This window comes from Lygodium microphyllum, chromosome 9 (genome assembly GCF_053477565.2).
Source record: "Lygodium microphyllum isolate KBCC chromosome 9, Lygodium_microphyllum_v1.1.10, whole genome shotgun sequence".
Taxonomy (NCBI): Eukaryota; Viridiplantae; Streptophyta; class Polypodiopsida; order Schizaeales; family Lygodiaceae; genus Lygodium; species Lygodium microphyllum.
This window is the reverse complement of record NC_141143.1, coordinates 127255363-127272285: the sequence shown is the minus strand read 5'-3', so window position 1 is coordinate 127272285 and position 16923 is coordinate 127255363. Positions and strand designations below refer to the sequence as shown.

General features: G+C 39.2%; 1 protein-coding gene across 3 annotated transcripts in view; it reads right to left on the bottom strand.

Moving 5' to 3' along the window:
- The window catches only part of LOC148031567 (uncharacterized), a 163614-nt gene that overhangs the window by 85258 nt on the left and 61433 nt on the right, over nucleotides 1-16923 (bottom strand). For all 3 annotated transcript variants that reach the window (XM_087685769.1, XM_087685771.1, XM_087685770.1), the window contains one exon: nucleotides 67-249. In XM_087685769.1, coding sequence (XP_087541895.1) covers nucleotides 67-249 — 183 coding nt within the window. The remainder of the gene's footprint in view (nucleotides 1-66; nucleotides 250-16923) is intronic.

The following is a 16923-nucleotide window of genomic DNA, read 5'->3' as shown; positions in this document are numbered from 1 at the left end:
TTTAGCAATATGTACAATACATATTGTAATATGTCAACAAAGCAAATATCAGTTAATTGTAGGGACCTTTTCATTGAGGGACTCATTTTCAATTTTGAGTTGCTCAAAATCCACTGCATAAAGATCTCCGGGAAGCTGATCTTTCTTTAAAATGGCTAGTTGAATTTTCTTGAGCTGACTAGCAAGTTGTCTACCTTCTATCCTCAGCCTTTCGATTTCCACATCTGCCTCAAGATCCTTGGCTTCCAGCTGATTTTAAATGAGAAATAAATGAAATGTGGGTATGCCTATTTCTGATGTAATGAATTCACATAGAGAAAAAAAACAGAAATCATAAGGAAACATTCTAGTAAACAGATCACAGTAGTGAATGTGAAAATCTTCTAAATTCAGATTGCAGAAATTCTTTTTACAGAAGATCTCATAGTGAATGTGAAAATTCTAAATTCAGATTGCAGAAATTCTTTTACAGAAGATCTCATAGTTGTACTACTATAACCAGAAAGTTATAAAGTGAATGCAAGGGGGCACACAAGGTTGGGTTACCACATAGTTTTTATCATATGCATATGATGGCTGATGCAGACGTATGAAAAACGTATGAAATCTGGAGTATGATATCCGCTTTCAGACTTGACCTATTTTTGAGGGGGATATGTGTGTGTGGGAACAACTAATGAAAACACAAGACTTGATGATTTGATCCAAAAAGCTGTCGACTGCCTATAGACAGCATCATATGTTAGCCGCCTACCGTTGGTGCTTTTGATTGCAACTTGACTCAAATGACTGGAAATCAAAGTCTGAATTTTCTTTGACAAATCAATGGTGTGTCTTGATTATTCAATAACTTACTAGTAGTTCAATAACTTACTAGTAGTGACTATTTTGTAGATTCTAAAGTTGAAGTATTGAAATTTTAATTTTTCATTTAACTTGTTATCTTAGTTACTCCAGATACTTCAATCATATACTTTCATACCCATTTGCATATGATGTATAATTTCTGCATGAGAAAACTATGGTTGGGTATTCAAAATAAGCCAAAATCTTACAATAAAACCATCAGCGCAGTCCCCCTCTTAGTACAAGTGTCGTCATTCTCTGCCCCACCCCATCCTCCTCACTCACCTCCATTTTCTCTTAGCACACATTGTCTTTGATGCACATTTAGGCTTTAGGCCATCGTTAGACACTCAAAAGTGTACCACTTTGCACCTTGGTGCTTTGGCAAAAATGCCACCTACAGACCACACCTCTTCCATACCTGCAATCACTTTGTGGTCTCTAGTCCAATCTTATGCAGAAACCCACTTCAGCACATTATACCACCCTCCCAAGTTGCTCCTAAGCACCAACCCCCTTCTTGTGCTGGTGAGTCATCTACTTCCTTGAAGGAAACAAGGGGTGGAAAGCAATTACCTAGACATTTAGACCCAGACCCGCCATCTCTGATTGATTGTAATCATGGTCCACATTCGGATGTTGACGCTCAGTCTCCTTCATTGAAGGAAAAAGGAAGTGGTAAAAATTTAAAATCCAAACCCCACAAAGACCCTTCTCGCATTACTTGCCTTGAAAGAATAGATTTTGTACATTTTGCTAGAAACCTGGCCAGGTAAATGATAATTGTTGCTCAAAGGCCAAGGGTGTTAGACCATCCACAGCTAACGATATTCTAGCCAGACTAAAACTAAATCCAATCCCAATCCCAAAACCAAAATCTGTCACTTTCAGTGGTGGTAGTGCCACTCCATGGAGGGGGGTCTTCCCCAAGGAGGTAGTGCAGTTTTCACCCCCTGGTATCTGTATACATCAGTGGCTGGCCACTAGTGTAGTGGATTTTGGATCTCCCCCTCAGTTGCATATCTGACTGGTTTGGTCATTATCTTCAATTAGACTACTTTCTTAGAGTCCTAGTTCATCCTTAGGGTCATTAAGCAATATGCATCCTTTAGGCTATGTTAGGTTAGTCTTTACTTAGGCAATCTAGCTAAACCTTTAGGAGACCTTAGGCTTAGCTGTACTTCCACATCTTCTTATTAGTCTTCCGTTGCACTCTCATTCACCTATTTTGTATTTACTTCTGGTGCATCTACACTCACTTAGTTTTATTTATGAGGGCTATGGAATGAAAAATAAAAAGCATGGAAATGTTTGAAGGATTGTGTGATACCATGCATAAGAGATAATTTTGTTGTAGTTTTTCTTTGATTAATCAAACACAAAGGGAGTTGTATACTGGTTTTCTGCAACCATTCTTGAGGTGAGACATGCCTTTTCGTTCATTGTATCTCTATTTGAATTAGTTTTTCATTATCCTTAAGTCCAAACACTCTCCTAGTTCGACAACATTGTAGTTGACAAGGACATCATGAATGATAACCTCATTTAACAACTTTACAGGCAATGATCCTAGACACAAAAACACTAGGAATTGTGAATCAATTAGCATCCAACAAGCTCGTATAATATAGCCTTATCGAGCATACATCACATGCATTTCCCTTCTAAATCTTGTGTAACCACTTGGGGTCATGCTATGTAGGAAATAGCCCAGTACATTTCATGTCTTCCTACTAAACCTGTAACAAAAAATTTAACCCACCCTTGACTAGGATTACTTTGTGCCAAACTTTAATTTAGGGTGTTTTTTCAAGGAGGAGAAAATCTATTGATTAAATCTCAGAAAGAACCCTCAAGGCAAAATACAAAATACATCAAGTATATGACTTCAATGATACATCAAAGATAGAAGAGGAAGTCTAATACAAGGGCTGAATGTAGAGCCAATCAGGCAGTCCATAATGCCATACCATATGCAACCCTAGATGGAGGAAGGTGTTGGAATCCCAAGTACAAAGAAAGTACATCTCCTTCTCATCTGCTCCACATCACCCTGTAATCTCTCTCATCTCCCTCCAAGCATATGGATGATCGTTGTTCAAATCATAGGGAGAGCCTCTCTAGTAGGTATGTCTTGCATATCTACGGCCCCATAGTCCAAATTAACCAAGCACTAATACATGTTTTTGTAATGCTTTAGTAATTGGAGAGATTGTGAAGATAATATGCGCACAGGGAAAAGGCAGATACAACATTACCATAGAAGGAACGTCTAGCAATCAACTCCCATCTGTGACAATGTCCCTCAGTCTATGGAAAAAAGAAGAACTGGCCAGAAATGAGGAAGGAATGGCCCCCCTAGAAATCCTTGTATATACATGTTGAGACAATTGTCAAGCTCCTATGTGTGACTAACTACAATAAGAGAGATCTTCCTACATTTAAAGATATAGCCTACTCTCCTTGAAAAGTCAACCAAGAAGAGCAGAATAACACCCTGTTCTACCTATGCTGGGTAGCCATTGCCACCATTTTGTTCCTCATTATCTAGATCCTCCTTCCCAACTTGGAAGTATACATAAAAATGGAGAAGCCACGACGTCTATCTTGAAAGCGATCCCTCCATACACACCCCCTCCCATTGTTCTGATAGGCCTACTGTTTCCATCTACCCACCACACAACTAACCATGTCTGGATCTATATCATCTCCTTTCACTATGAGCTGCTATTGTGATCTTTTAACAATAACCACCGCTAAACTGTGACTAATCCAAGTATTCACTTACAAGTCTTGTCATCCTCTTCCATTGTAAAGATAAAGAACCTCTCTCTATACTACTCACAATCACCTCAAACAGGATGTTCCTCTGGAAGAGAGACCAATCAAGTTCGAGAGGTTCCCTCTAGTCACTATCTTTACTCTTGGTTTCCATAGAGACTGAAGTCGCTATCTCTGAGTGTCATCCAGCAAATCTAGAAAACCTCTAATTATGAGCTCCACCAGTAAAGTTCTACTTTAACTATCGGTCTCTATGATTCTCAAACCACCTCTAGATATGGATTACATGATGATGTCACATGTTACCTTTGCCCTAGCTCTTTCTACATCTCCCAACCAAAAGTTCCTGATGAGGCATTCCACCTAGCACCTAACCAAGCATGACCTTGAGAAGGCCTAGCAGGTAACATACCACTTGGTTTCTAGGAAAACTTTATTAGCAACCACCACAGTACTCCAAAGTGATGCCAATCCCTACATGGCATCTAAGGTGCCTCAATTGTCGCAAACCCAAAATCTATACAATTTCTATCCATTGATGAGAGTGCCTAAAGCCTTGATAAAGATCTTTATCACTGCTACAGATTCCCAAAAGTTTCTCTCAACCCATTAAAAAACAGTGTTGTGTCATTTACAAATGACAAGATCCAATAAAAGGAACTTTTGTCTCATGCTCAAAAGTAGTGATGCCAACTACCACTTCGAAGTGATACCAATCCCCACATGGCATCCAAGGTACCTCATTGAGATTATTGCAAACCCAAAAGCCATATGATTTATATCAATTCATGAGAGTCCGTGATGGGAGAACATGGAGAAATAAAATTTGGCACTTTCAAAGTTTCTCACAAACATAAGGTGAAGTGGCAGAATCATAGGGCTCGTTGCCATGATTGCAATAGTTCAAATGAATCCGAATTCTAATTTTTGGATCAAAAGCTATGGCTGTTTGAAGTTCTGTCCAATGTGCAAGAATTTCTATGCATGAGTGCAAATAGGCCACATTTCTGCATTTTTTGGACTTTAAAATTCATAAACATGTGAACGGTCACTAATTTGAGCTAAACCACTCAAAAAGTGCTCAAAATAGTTTGCTTCAAGCTTAGGCAAGTCCCCCCTCTCTGTCAATATAAACACCCCATGGGTATCCTAAGAAACACACAAGTCTCTTACAGGAGACACTACTCTACGAGCACAAGTGAAGCTAGAGGGAAACTCTCTCTCTCTTAGCTTTTTCACACTCTTCTACAATTACACGAGAGTTCTATCAAAATCTGTCGAGCTTCTCCCCTCTTCTCCACACTTGCGCAGATAAGCTCTGTCGAAATCCACCAAGTTGCTTCCCTCTTCTCCATACGTGTACTAAAGCTCTGCCCAAAATCCACTGAGCTTCTTCCCTCTTTTGCACCTGTATGCAGAAGCTCTGCAAAAATCCACCAAGTTTCTCCCCTCTTGTCCACATCGTGAAGAACGAAAGGAGGTTATTAGAGAAGGCACTTCTCAATAACTCAAGGAAGACACTCCAATGAAGAAAGGATGTAGACCATATCACATCAAGTCGCAATAATCAGATTTGAGTTATTTGATTCATATTTGCTTATTGTTATTTAAGCTAAAAGTATTGCTTTTGTTTATATTGTTTATTGAATCAAAAAGATTTTATTTCTTGTATTGGTATATCTACTTTATGATTTTGCTTGTGGATTAATAAGAAAATTAAAGAGAATATGTGGCTATTGGATCCATCGGACCAAGAAAGCCATCAATAGTTGGGCTCGCCCCAAGGTCCAATAGGAATGCCGCAATGATTGAGATAAACCCAAAAGGCACTACTTGGTATCAAGGGCCAAGACCTAAGTGGCGAAAAGGGCCAAGCGCATTGTTGCTATATCACCTTAGGTGAAGAAGCTTAGAGGGGCTCCAAGCTAGTAAATCCCTAGGTGACCTATGATGGACATGTAGAGCTTCCTGATCCCCTTCGCCGATTAAGGATGGATGACCTCGAATGCTAGTCAAGAGATGGAGTCACCGTGAGAGGTCAAGAGTCCTCGTGAAAGTCAAGATCCTTGTGAGGATCGTAATGTAAATGCCCCGAACAACGTAGTATGCTTAACAATTATGATATTCGCTTGTTTTCGAGATTTAATATAAAAGATAATGAACACTTCAACTGAAAATGAAAATTACTCACAAAATTACAGCCATGAAAATGTAAAAGTAATGGAGACAAGATTGAGGGTTGAAGATGGGCAAACCCCCCCCCCCCGAAGGAATGTATTTCTGCTCAACCCAAGTCCCTTAGGGAAGAGCTCAGTTACAATCAACCTGAGAGTGAGAAGAAGTAATTCTCACTCTCACAAGATCATGCAAAGATGTACAAACACACATGCATTATCTATTATGCAATGATAAGAACTGATTTCTTTACAGTATGAGAGAAGAAAGAGGGGAAATCAGCCTTTCTCCATCGTTGATCAGCAATACATGGATAGGGCTTTCTTCTTGTTGCTAAAATGGAAGAAGGAGCTCGAGAAGGAGGTGTTGTAATGAAATTACAGGCTTGGTGTCCTGTAAAACAGCAGTGATAGAAGAGGGAATATCGAGGAATTTGATAATGGAGAAGTGGGGGATGATGATGGGGATGGATGGGGCCAGTTTCTGGCTATCTGTGGGTGTTATACATGAGTTTACAGCAAAGAAAAATGATGCTGAATGAAAAAAAACGAGCTCTTATTTATAGGAGGGGGAAGAGCTAGTACAAAAGGGAAAAGTGGAGTTGCACAAGACAAGTGTCCAGCCACATGTCATGAGATGTGACAAGTGATGGGACACTTGGAAACTTGTGTGACAAGTGTCTTGACACTTGTCTCTTCTCTATGGCCTTCCTTTTTGGGCTGAATACTATCAAGAATAGAAACAACCAAATTTAGTAAGCACAGTCAGAGTACAGAATTTACTATTTTTAGAATGACATCCCTATTTTTTAGGACTAGCATTTTTAGGCTAATTCGAGGCTCCTAAAATTTAGGGACTTCCTAAAATTTAGGGACCCCCCAATATGGGTGTCATATGAAAACTTTTTCTGTGTACATCGCAAAAACGGTATCAGAATCTTCATATGACTTTCCTATGCAAAGAAATGTGTAGTTCAAGCTTTCAGCCCACACATGCATATTGTACAAGCATTTCATGATCATGCCATCTTGTTGATTGTAACTGTTTGTTCTGGCGGATCTAGCCCACACTTCAAGGCATCAATCCTTTCTGTGTGCGAGTCTAACCCTGATATGCGTGAGTTCTCGTCACAAGCGCCCAATCGGGCCATATAGGTGGAAGTGTGAACTATCTTTTCTCTAACCCACCGCGTGGGTCCACCATAACCTGTGACCACTCATCAGTGGCCAGCTCCAATGCACTTTTCTTTACATCTAATTAGTGCAAAGAAAACAAATTTAATAAATCATTATATAGACAAACTAATGAAAAAGGATACAAATTCTGTTTCTATAGAGTTGTGACAGCCCTCTGGCTTTTATTCAGCTGTCCTCAGCTGAAAAGCTTCTTGATATGGCTGAAGAATGTCTGGGTAATCCTTCATGTATTTTTTATCTACCCACTGTGTATCTGTTGTGGGTAGATTCTTGAATTTTAGTAAGAATTTTCGTGTCACAAGGCCACTTCTCGTGGTTCGATCCTTGTGAAACAAAATCTGTTCAGGTTCCAAGAGTTGCTCTGTTTCTTCAACTTTTGGGGGATCTTCAGTAATGGGTTCCTTTGGTTCTGGTCCTATGTAAGGTTTTAGCAAACTTACATGAAAAGCATTGTGTATTTTCCAATGAGCAGGAAGCTCAAGTCGATAAGAAACTTCATTTATTTTCTCAATCACTTTGAAGGGTCCAAAGTATCTACTCGAGAGCTTTGGAAAAGATGAATTTTGACCGGAACCTTGTTTGAGCCTGCTTTTATCAAACTTTAGCAAGACATATTGACCTTTTTCAAAAGCCAAAGCTTGCTTCTTTTGTCGCTCTTGGGCAACTTTGATATTGGCTCGAACTTGATCCATTGCTGTTTTTAAATCTGAAGCAAACTCATCAGCAGCAAAAATCTTATCTTTAGTGCGAATAATTGGAGGAGGAATCACTTTACCTTATACTATTTCATTTGGAGCTTTCCCTGTGGATGAGTGCACTGTATTGTTGTAAGCAAACTCCAATAATGAAAGATATTTCTCCCATTGTGACTTATGTTCACTAACATAAGCTTTCAGCATATCCAAAAGAGTGAGATTCATCATCTCTGTTTGGCCATCAGTTTGAGGATGAAAAGCTGAGGAGAACTTTAAAGTGGTTCCCAAATTCTCAAATAAAGCACGCCAAAAGTTACTTGTGAATCTGGAGTCTCTATCTGAAATGATCTCAGAAGGCATACCATGTAATCTGAAGATATGTTGAATGAAAAGTCTTGCAGCTTGTGCGGATTTCAATGTTTTATGACATGGAATAAAATGTGATTGCTTGTTGAGTCGATCAATTATGGCCCAAATCATATCATGACCTTGAGGTGTTCTTGGAATACCTGAGATGAAATCCATTGTGATAGATTCCCATGGATCTTTGGGCACTGGAAGAGGTTGCAACAATCCTGGAGTCTTCTGCCTATCATACTTGGATTTTTAGCATACTAGACAAGCCTCAATGAAGTTATGTGTATCTCTTCGTAATGTTGGCCAATAAAAGTAGCGCTCAATTGCACTTAGAGTGGTTGCCCTCCCTCAATGCCCTGCATAAGGGGGTTCATGACTTTCTTTAAGCACCTTTTGTCGAACAGGAAGAGTGACACAAAGGCGATTGTTCATGAGAAGGTAACTGTCTTTGATGGAATAATCTGGATGAGAACCTCCTTGTTGTAAATTTGACCAAATTGCTGCAAAATCAGTATCTTTATCATAAGTATTCTTCATCGTTTGAAAATCTTCATGATGAGCCACTGTAATAGTTGCAATGCGAGGCACTCTAGAAAGTGCATCAGCAACTACATTTTGTTTCCCTGGAGTGTACATAATTTGAAAATGAAACATAGACAAGAAATTTTCCCATCTTGCATGTTTCTCCTGCAAATGCTTTTGAGTTTTGAAATACTTCATGCTCTAATGATCAGTTTTAATAAGAAATTCATTGCCTAAAAGATAATGTTTCCATATCTTCAAAGCATGAACCACTGCTAAGAGCTCCTTTTCATAAATGTCATACATTTTCTCCACATCATTTAGACGGCGGCTTTCAAAGGCTACGGCATGGCCTTCTTGATTTAGCACTGTATCAATACAATCATCGCAAGCATCTAATTCCACCACAAATGGTTTTACCAAATCTGGAATGATAAAAAAATGTCCAGAAGTAAGAGCTATTTTCAGCCTTGTGAAGGTTGCCTTCTCTTTTTCCTTCCATTGGAAAGAGGTCTTCTTCTTTGTAAGGTCATGAAGTGGAGAAGCCATTTGTGCAAAATGCTTGATGAAGCGGCAGTAATAAGAGCATAAGCCAAGAAACGATTGCACATCATGTACATCATGAAGATGAGACCATTCTTGGATTATCTTGATCTTTTCAAGATCCATTTGAATCCCTTCAGAAGAGATAACATGGCCAAGGTAATTTATTTTATGCATGAAAAATTCACTCTTTTTACCATTTACCAAGAGTTGATTTTGTTGAAGTAATTGTAGAACAATCTCCAAGTGTTGATGATGCTCCTCTTCATTCTTGCTAAAGACAAGAATATCATCAAAGAAAGTACCGATATATTGTCGATGCTCTCTAAAGATGCACTTCATCATTCGATTAAAGGTGGCTAGTGCATTGGTTAATCCGAAAGGAACCACCAAGAATTCAAAAAGACCGTATGAAGTGCGGAAAGCAGTTTTGTGTACATCTTGTGGTATTACCCTAATTTGATGATAACCACTCTTTAGATCAATGCGGCTGAAAACCTTTGAGCCTCCTAGACGATCCAAAATGTCGTCAATTCTGGGAATAGGAAACCGATTCTTCACTGTGATTTTGTTGAGGGCTCGATAATCAATGCACATCCTGAATGTGCCATCTTTCTTTTAAACAAGAAGAACCGGTGAACAAAATGGTGAGCTACTTGGCCTAATTAGCCCACGGTTGAGTAGGTCTTCGACTTGCTTTCTGATTTCTTCTTGTTGAGAACGGCTCACACGGTATAGTGCTATATTAGGAGGAGAACTGCCCGGAATAATATCAATATGATGGTCTTCTAGCCTTTCTGGGGGAAGCTGACAAGGAAGATCTTCCGAAAAACAATCTTTATACTTTTCCAAGAGCTGAAGTTGCTCTTGGTTTTCAGCATTCATATTATCTTTTACATCAGTGACATAAAGCAAACAACATTGAACACAATCCTTAATTGCTCTAGAGACTTGCATATGGCTTACCATAGGTATGGTATCTCCAGAAACTCCAGCTTGGATCTCGTACTTTTTGCCTTTGTTGGTGAGTTTTACCTTCTTTTTTTGAGAGAAGATGGTTGAATCTACTCTATGATTCCAGGGCATGCCATGAATCACATCGCAACCATCAAGGTCTCCGATACAGAAGGTATCTTCGTCACTGTAGCCTTGAATTTAAAACTTGAGCTTGCCGATGTAGGGTGTCATAGTCTTCATTATTTCACCTTCATCAGCGTTTAAAGCTTGGCGAACTTCTGCCGGAGTGTCCATCTCTTCATTCTTTAATCCAAGCTCTTTAGCTAATTGCAAGGAAATGACATTTTCATTCGCCCCAAGATCTATCAAGAATAGTGCTTGCTTACCTTGCAACTGTCCCTAAGCTTTTAATAATTTGTGCATCTCTGGAGTGTGAGTTGTGTTTGCAACTACATCACTGATAGCATTGATTTTCACTGGCGACTTAGACTTGTTGTCAGAAACCTTGCTTTGTCCTTTGTTTGGACATTGCTTCGCTCTGTGGCCTGTTTGTCCACATTTAAAGCACTTCCCTTCTTTCATGAAGCGCTGCTTCTCTTCTTCGGAAAGTTGCTTTGCTTGTGGGTATAGATTGGAGCGAAATTGAGGAGCATTAGGAGGTGCATAGGGCTTCATCTTCTTTTGATTTGATGGCTGCTTTAATCGCTGTTTTTGTCCTTCATTTGGGACTAAATACTCCTCATCATCAGCTACTCTCTTCTTATCATTCTTTTGGAATGATTTGTTGCCATTGTGCTCCATTTCCCATGTCTCAGCATGGTCAATGAGTTCCCTGAGACTGGAACAATGATAATGATTAAGAGCAGTACGAAGTTTAAAATGCAAACCTCCTTGAAACTTCCTAAGCTTTTCCGAACTGCTGATCTTCTTGAAATGTTGGACCTTCAAAAGTAGCTCCCAAAATCTCTTGGTATAGTCACCAAGTGACTCATTTTTCCTTTGCCAAAGCCGATCCCATTCCATTTTTACATCTCTTTTGAAATGAACAGGAAGAAATTGGCTTTGTATCATGCGAACAAAGGACCGCCATGATTTTGGGGCAGCGTGATCATATTCCAACCCCGTCCACCAAGTATGGGCTAAGTCGGTCAAATGTAAAGCTGCAAACTTAATCTTTTCTTTTTCTTTATACTTGTCACGGCTATACAAAATTTAAAATTGACGAATAAACTTCAGAAGAAGATCAGGATTTTAGGAACCTATCATACATACTGAACTTGATCTTCTTTTCAAGTTGAGATAGTGACTTAGTCTTCTTCTTCTTCTTATGCCTTCGTCCATGCCTGGATCTTGAGGTTGAAGATGATGAAGTGCTTGATGGGGATGAAGACGGAGACGAGGGTGAAGAATGTCGACGCCTTTGACGATGATGAGGTCTTCCACGAGAAGGGTATGACTCTTCGTCACTAGAAGAGGGTCCATCAGAGTAGGCGCCAGATGACTTTGAAGAAGAGGATGAGCTTCGACGCGATCTCTTTCTTTGTCTTAAAGTAGAATGGGACTGCCTCTTAGAAGTAGTTGGACTTCTTGATCGGCTCCTTTCATTGGTATGGCTTTGTCTCCTTGAAGCAGATGGGCTTCTTTCCTTGAATTCTTTAGGATTCTCAACTTTTTCTAGTTTGAGAAGCTACTCACGAATTTGCTAATTCTCCTCTCAAAGACTTTAAATGGCTTGAAGGATATCACTCGACTGATCCATTAAGACTCTAAGAAAAATATGCTCAAGCATTCAATGCAAGGGCTGAAAACAAACAAACTTATAATTGTAAGCACTACCAGTGTTGGGGTGAGGACCGAGCCAAAGCTCTGATACCACTGTAAACGCCCCGAATAAGTTAGTATGCTTAACAATTATGATATTTGCTTATTTTCAAGATTTAATATAAAAGAGAATGAACACTTAAGCTGAAAATGAAAATTACTCACAAAATTACAGCCATGAAAATGTAAAAGTAATGGAGACAAGATTGAGGGTTGAAGATGGGCAACCCCCCCTCCCCCCCCCCCCCGAAGGAATGTATTTCTGCTCAACCCAAGTCCCTTAGGGAAGAGCTCAGTTACAATCAACCTGAGAGTGAGAAGAAGTAATTCTCACTCTCACAAGATCATGCAAAGATGTACAAACACACATGCATTATCTATTATGCAATGATAAGAATTGATTTCTTTACAGTATGAGAGAAGAAAGAGGGGAAATCAGCCTTTCTCCATCGTTGATCAGCAGTACATGGATAGGGCTTGCTTCTTGTTGCTAAAATGGAAGAAGGAGCTCGAGAAGGAGGTGCTGTAATGAAATTACAGGCTTGCTGTCCTGTAAAACAGCAGTGATAGAAGAGGGAATATCGAGGAATTTGATAATGGAGAAGTGGGGGATGATGATGGGGATGGATGGGGCCAGTTTCTGGCTATCTGTGGGTGTTGTACATGAGTTTACAGCAAAGAAAAATGATGCTGAATGAAGAAAAATGAGCTCTTATTTATAGGAGGGGGAAGAGCTAGTACAAAAGGGGAAAGTGGAATAGCACAAGACAAGTGTCCAGCCACATGTTATGAGATGTGACAAGTGGTGGGACACTTGGAAACTTGTGTGACAAGTGTCTTGACACTTATCTCTTCTCTATAGCCTTCCTTTTTGGGCTGAATACTATCAAGAATAGAAACAACCAAATTTACTAAGCACAGTCAGAGTACAGAATTTACTATTTTTAGAATGACATCCCTATTTTTTAGGACTAGCATTTTTAGGCTAATTCGAGGCTCCTAAAATTTAGGGACCCCCCAATATAGGTGTCATATGAAAGCTTTTTCCATGTACATCGCAAAAACGGTATCAGAATCTTCATGTGACTTTCCTATGCAAAGAAATGTGCAGTTCAAGCTTTCAGTCCACACATGCATATTGTATAGCGAGTCTAACCCTGATATGCGTGAGTTCTGGTCACAGGCGCCCAATCGGGCCATATAGGTGGAAGTGTGAACTATCTTTTCTCTAACCCACCGCGTGGGTCCACCATAACCTGTGACCACTCATCAGTGGCCAGCTCCAATGCACTTTTCTTTATATCTAATTAGTGCAAAGAAAACAAATTTAATAAATCATTATATAGACAAATTAATGAAAAAGGATACAAATTCTGTTTCTATAGAGTTGTGACACGTAATAAAGGAATTGAACCCTAATTAAAGACTGGGGTTGCTTGCAAGGTGAGCCAATGGGATTAGAACTCTTCCAGTAAGTAGCATCCTCTAGGACTATGCTACATATGCTTTTGCTTTAGATGTGTTGGCCTTAACTTTGCACAATCAATCATGTTGGACCCTCATATGTTTATGTGAGTTATGAAGTAGAGATAGAGAACAAGTCAAAAGGATCTTAGAAGTGGTTGGCATAAATGATGAGTCAAGCAAGTATGTCAAGAGGCAATCTTGTGAGGAAGGCAAAAGGAGAAGGAATCACTCCTCAAAGATCTAACATTCACATTGGACCATTGACAACATGTGTTTATCCAAGTTATAGAGTAGAATTAAGGACCAGGTTGTGAGAATCTTAGAGCCGGTGGTGGCAAATTAAAGGCAGCCATGTTTGCTCATGACACTTGAGTAGTTAGAGATGTGAAAATTTGGTATAAGCACATTAGACATGTAAACATACAACGATTGAAAACCATATAACAGAAGGAGATTGTACTTGATCTGCCAAATTTTAAGTATATGGAGTTAGGACATGTATGCTCCGCAAACAAGACTTCCGTTTGCCACACATATCAGAAATAGTACTAGACCACTATAATTGGTGCATTTAGATGTCTCATTTATTGATGATTTCAGCAGATATACTTCGGTGTATATTCTGAAGTACAATGATGAAGTGCCAGATATTTTCAAGGATTTTAAAACACGTGTTGAAAAAGAGTTTGGATGTTATATCTCATCCTTGAGATTTGATGGAGGTGGTATGTCTCTCATGAAAATTTCACGAGTATTTGGCTGAGTATGGCATTAAAAGGCAGCTTTTGCATATGAAGTTTGGCACTTGAAACTGTTACATGACTTAAATGTATAGATCAAAGCAATTTGACAACATAAGTAGTGTGTTGTTGGCTAGCAACCTAGTTTACCATGCTAGATCAAAGCACATAGAAGTTCATTATCACTTCATCAGATGAGACACCATGTGGATAAAGTCTACTCAAATTCTTAGCCTTTGGCCTTGAGAGATCCAATACGCTATGTTAGAAATCGCTATGGAAGAGTGTGCATTGAGGATTATTGAGGATGTACCACACACGCCCCTAGCTAGACTAGAGGTGGCATCGTTTAGTAGTCACTTGAGCATCTCTCAATAACCAACACCATTCGGATCCAATTCAAATACACAGACTTAGCTGGTAGGGTAGTCTTTGAGTATACTTGGTAGGCAAAATGTCAAGGCCTCAACCCAAAGGATCGACCTGAGGGTTAACAAGCTACGAAGGTCTCCTAAACAAAAGTCTAACGCTTACCTAAGAAGGGTTACTTTGTAATTAATCAAATCTGAAAGTGGACTAACACCACACTTGATTCAAAGAGAGTGATAGACGAGGGAGAGTGTAACTCAATCCCCCTATCCATAAGTTAAAATCTTGGCTCTAGCCCCCAAATGGTATTAAGCTAGTTAACTATCATGTTGAATTGAGGGTTCACGTTCTAACATATCTATCTAGTGTTTAGAAAAGTTACTCGACTGATCAAGTCCACTCAATCATAGACTCACCATCATCAAGACCAAGGCTTCCCACTGTCTTCGACATCTTTGTTTTAGTTATCTAATTACCAAGCATGCTACCACACCGTGAGAACATATAAAAGCAACTTTCTTTTATTATCCCATTATATAAGGTTCAATGTACATAAGTTAGGCACAAGACATAAACAATCAATAATAAAAGTAGTTCCTCTTAATTGGGGTTTAATTCCTTGATTACGATCCCCGCAAGGATCTCGACTTCCATGAAGCCGTCTCGGTCCCTCGCAACAACTCCCAACCACTTTAGGGTCACCCCACCTCTTGACCATTATTTGAGGTCATCAATCTAGATCCGTGATGGGGATCTCTATATCCCTCTCAAGGGATTTACTAACTTAGCGCCCCTCTAAGCTCCTCCGCCTAAGGTGCTTAAGTTCTCATCTCGGCAAAAACCAAAGATACATTCTCAAAAAAAGAATTCATATACTTATAACTTTATCACTAAGGTAGCTACTAGGGTATAGTCACATGGAATGGGAAATGTGAATGGGGAATGAAAATGGGAATGGCCATGAATTGGCATTCCATGTGTCTATATAGTCACATGGAATAGACATGAAATGGAAAATGGGAACGGGAAACAATAACAAGGAACTCAAAAATGGCCATTCCATGTGACTGTGCTCTAGGGCTAAGTCAAGTTTTTGAAGACCAAAGAATTCATTCATCTTCAAGGTTTCAAAAGAGGGAGGAATGTATCATCCTCTTACTACAGCTTTTATCTCATCCTAAGTCCTTGACCCTTCCAACACCACATTATTAAGGCGCCATTTTTCCAACCACAATTTGGCTTTATTAATAAGGTGTAAATACGCTACCATAGATTTATTTGCTTCTTTAGTTCCAATAGCAGAGAAATAATTATCCGTACAATCAATCCAAACTTCTACATCCACCTCGACTTAGTACCCTCACCATTGAGGTCTAGAGATTTTATCTGCTTGAGAAGGAATTCCTTCTCTTGGAGTTCAGCTATGGTTATATCCGAACGTTCCTAAAGTCATAAAAATAGTCTTAGATTCTCAAGACACTATGCCATCAAACTCAATGACTAATTTGGTTATTATCCACAACACTCTCAATCCAAACACTTGGATTCACTCTACCAACTCATTTTCCATTAGATAATCTCTTTTCTTCCCTTAATCCACGAAATCTCTTCCTCATAGGAAGCCACATCAATATCACTTCTCAATCAAACCCTCTTGGAAATAACCTGGACTAAGTTTTTCTAGGCAATTTGAATAATTACTCGATTACTTTAATAAGTTAAAAACAAGACAATTAATAAGTTAAAAACAAGACAATTACCTCTCATATTCTCAAAATTTTATTTTCATAAAATCCTACACTCCAATAAACTTTTGCTCTAATACCATGTTTGACATACGTGCCTCTCAAATAACACCATCCAAATCCAATTTGGATATATGGACTTAGCTACTTGAGTCGTCTTTGATGCTGTCTTGCAATAGCAAAACTTCACAACCTCAAACCAAAGGATCGACCTGAGGATTCCTAAACTATGGTCTCCTAAACAATAGTCTAACACCTATCTAAGAAGGGTCACTTTGTAACCAATCAAAGGTGAGAGTGGGCTAACACTGCACTTGGTTCATAGAGAGTTAGAAGCGAGGGAGAGAGTAACTCAATCCCTCTACCCATTAGGTAAAATCTCAGCTTCGGCCCCCTAAAATGGTGTTAAGCTAGTTAACTATCCTATTGAATTGGAGGGTCACATTCTAATAGATCTATCTAAGGTTTAGAAAAGTTACCTGACAAATAGGGCTCACCAAACTATAGACTCTAAGTTGTCAGGATCGAGACCTCCCACTTTTCTCAATGGGTTTATTTTAGTTATCTAATTAGAAGCATGCTAGCACTTAGTGAGAATATATAAAAGTAGGTTCCTTTTACTATCCCATTACACAATTGCACATAATTTAGGCACAAGACATAAACAATCAATAATGAAAGCAATCCTTTTATGGATGACGTGATTTTA